At 29.6% G+C, this 3,086-nt stretch overlaps 1 protein-coding gene across 1 annotated transcript in view; it reads left to right on the forward strand.

Annotated features, from left to right (window-relative positions):
• The first annotated feature begins 556 nt into the window (after positions 1-556).
• The window catches only part of tei (irregular chiasm C-roughest protein teiresias), a 176,196-nt gene continuing 173,666 nt past the window's right edge, over positions 557-3,086 (forward strand). The window contains exon 1 of the mRNA XM_011496163.1: positions 557-611. Coding sequence (XP_011494465.1) covers positions 557-611 — 55 coding nt within the window. The remainder of the gene's footprint in view (positions 612-3,086) is intronic.

Here is a 3,086-nt window from a genome sequence, read left to right on the forward strand (position 1 = left end):
ATATTCGATAGAATGAGGAACTAAATTAAGGGAGAAAACTTAATTAAGAAAGTTATTATCACAATAGCCGAACAATATATTGTTCTAAACGCGCTTTTTTTTCATACCATTTGCTTAATTGTTCATGGAAAACAATTAAATTTTATTGTCAAATATATAATATTACTATTAGGTTATAGTAATCTTTACATTTACCAGCATTTATCAGCAGTTATTTATAAAAATTTATCGAAACTTCTAGTTTGTTCAAAAAAAAAAAAAAAAAGGAAAAGAAGAAAAGATTCCTTATAAAATTAACATTGTTCATCGCTAGAATTAACGAGCCTTAAAATTATTAATTAAACCTAAGCGTTGCTGTATAATAAATTAACGCCCTTATAAAATCTTTACATTCCATGGAATATTTAAATCTTATACCATAATGGGAAAGCAACCCTCGCGCCACTAGGCATATATCTATCGCCACTCAGCGTAAATTTATATATTATTATTAATTATCTAGTGAGGTATAAACGCCGAGGTTAGTCGAGGAGGACGTAGTGATAGCGGTACCGCGATGGCGAAGGATGAGAACACCTTCACCGACACCCTCACCCTCCATTTGCCAGTCGGTATATATCATGGTTCCACGTCGCCGCCAAATTCGTCACTCCTAATCCCTTGTCCTTGCCACGCATCCAACACACAAAACTTGCGAACTCGAGATGACCGGGCAAGGCGCTACGATATTCGATGCGTTGCGTTATTCCGATATTTCGATTAGCGTTCTTAGGTGCAATTTTACATAAAAAGACTTATTGCAAAAGTTAAAACTGCCGAAGCAGCTGTGGAGGAGTTGGATTTTTATTTGGCAAATATACAAGATATTTTAGTTCCTATGTAAATGCAGAATCTCATTTTCATTTATGAAATCTAACCTTCTCGAATTAATTCCCAAACGAACTCTCTCATCCATTAGAAGCTATGAGAGAATAGAACGGTAAAGTCGGACCTGCTTAATGGAAAGTATGGCTATTGCCGATGGTACTTTCGTGGAAAATATATCGAGGATCAAAATTAACAAGATTTTTCCTACAAATTTAAAAAAAAAAAAAAAAAAAAAAATCGATTAACTTTATAATCATCGACTTTTAGTTTTTATCAATTGATAATATCATTAAGTTATAACTCGATATTTCAATTTCTATTCGAATTCATGATTTCGATGAGATTTTCAAAACTTTTTTCTACATGAAAACATATGTAAATTTATTGAAAAGAATAGTTCAAGTTCTCTTAAATTCAATTTTCTTTTCATTCAATCGTTTACTTCTAGATATTATTATATAATTTAATTGAAAAATATTTCTCATTAATACTTACTCATTATAATTAATCATTACTCAAAAATTTAGATTAAAAGGATATCAATGTATTTTAATTATGATAATTTCTAGACATATTTATATATAATTTAAATGTAAAATATTGTTTTATTGTTGTTTTATTACAAAATTCAAGATCATACACAATATTGACAATAACAATATTAACATATAAATTAAAAAAAGAAAAATTTACTCATATTCGTAAGGTGGAGCATACGAGCATTAGGTAGTTATAGCTAAAGGTATTTGCTAAAAAGTTTCAATAATGTTAAAAAGAATTAATGTCTCTTATTTCACGATTATCTTTTATATTAATAATTTATAATGAAAATTGTTATTATCATTGTCAACTGTTGGAATTTTACTGTTTTATTATAGCATATTATATGGTCTCTATATGTCATGAATGAATGAAAAATAATAAAGTTAATAAGGAAGATAAGTGTCTATAAATTCATTTTACTTTTATCCTTTAACCTGACTAAGTTGTATAAATAAATCAGAATAACATTTTAATTCAAATGCAACAGTTATAAATGTGCAGAACAATAACATAATAATTAAAAGTACAAAGATTTATTGTTATTTGTTTCTTTTTGTCGTGTATTTTTTTATTTTTTTCATACTGTCGCGTATTAAGATATAATTATTATTTTTATTGTTTTTCGAATTTAGAAGAGACGTTGGATGTAATAATTTCTTACTACGACAAAGTTTATTGGCTTTTTCACAATTTTCTACTGGGCGTGTACAGCTTTAACCCAAACGTTCGCTCATACGGCTCGAGATTGTACATCTTAGCGTTAGCCGAGATGTACGTAGGTACATTGAGAAATAATCGTTGAAAATTTTTAACTTAAATGAAAAGAAAAAGTAAAAGAAAAACAATATCAAATTCAACTTTAGAGATATTATTTTTCAATTTATATTACCTTCTAAATTCTTTTTTCCTTCCTTTTTTTCTTCATTTGTTCTTTTTTAATTTTGCCCCGATATTTATCCTTCGAGGCAGATAATTTGAAAAAAGATATCCATTATTTTTTAAAAATACGTAATTATATGAAAATAAAGGAACATTATATTTATTAGGTAATTCAATTATTATAAAGCCTCTTACAATTCACGAGATTTATTAAAAGCTTCGCCTGTAGGGATTAATAGTTGAAACGTTATGTGTAATAAAAATATTATTGCGTTCGTTGTGCATATTTTGTGTGCAAAAAATACATTAAAAGGGATTATATAATGGCTTTAGTTTTTTGTTTTTTGTTTTTGTTTTTTTTTTTTTTTTTTGTTTCGGTCATAAATTTGGGAAAAGCCTAATTCATTTCAAATATATGTCGTCACTTTGTGAGCATTGTTGGCTGTTGTTGATATTTGGCGAAAATAATAAATTGACGCTACTCGACGATAATGTTTTAGTGTGACAATGCAACTTATAACGGCCATATAAATGTCAAAAGATATTCAACCACTTAAAATGTCAAAAGACTTTGTAGCTGAAAGTGTTGTGTGCTCTTAAATCCAAATTCTTTTACTTTAACTAACAAACTCCCCCTCTCCAAGACGGGACGAAGCGATGAAGAGATGGCGCGCGCGCGCGTGCGAGATATAGAGAGCGTGAGGGGTTTGGGTGGGATGGTGGGTGGGTGGGGGGGGATACGGAAAATGAACATGAAAGAGAGAGAGAGAGAGAGAGAGAGAGAGAGAGCGAGAGAG

The sequence above is a fragment of the Ceratosolen solmsi genome, unplaced genomic scaffold, assembly GCF_000503995.2.
Source record: "Ceratosolen solmsi marchali unplaced genomic scaffold, CerSol_1.0 scaffold11, whole genome shotgun sequence".
NCBI lineage: Eukaryota > Metazoa > Arthropoda > Insecta > Hymenoptera > Agaonidae > Ceratosolen > Ceratosolen solmsi.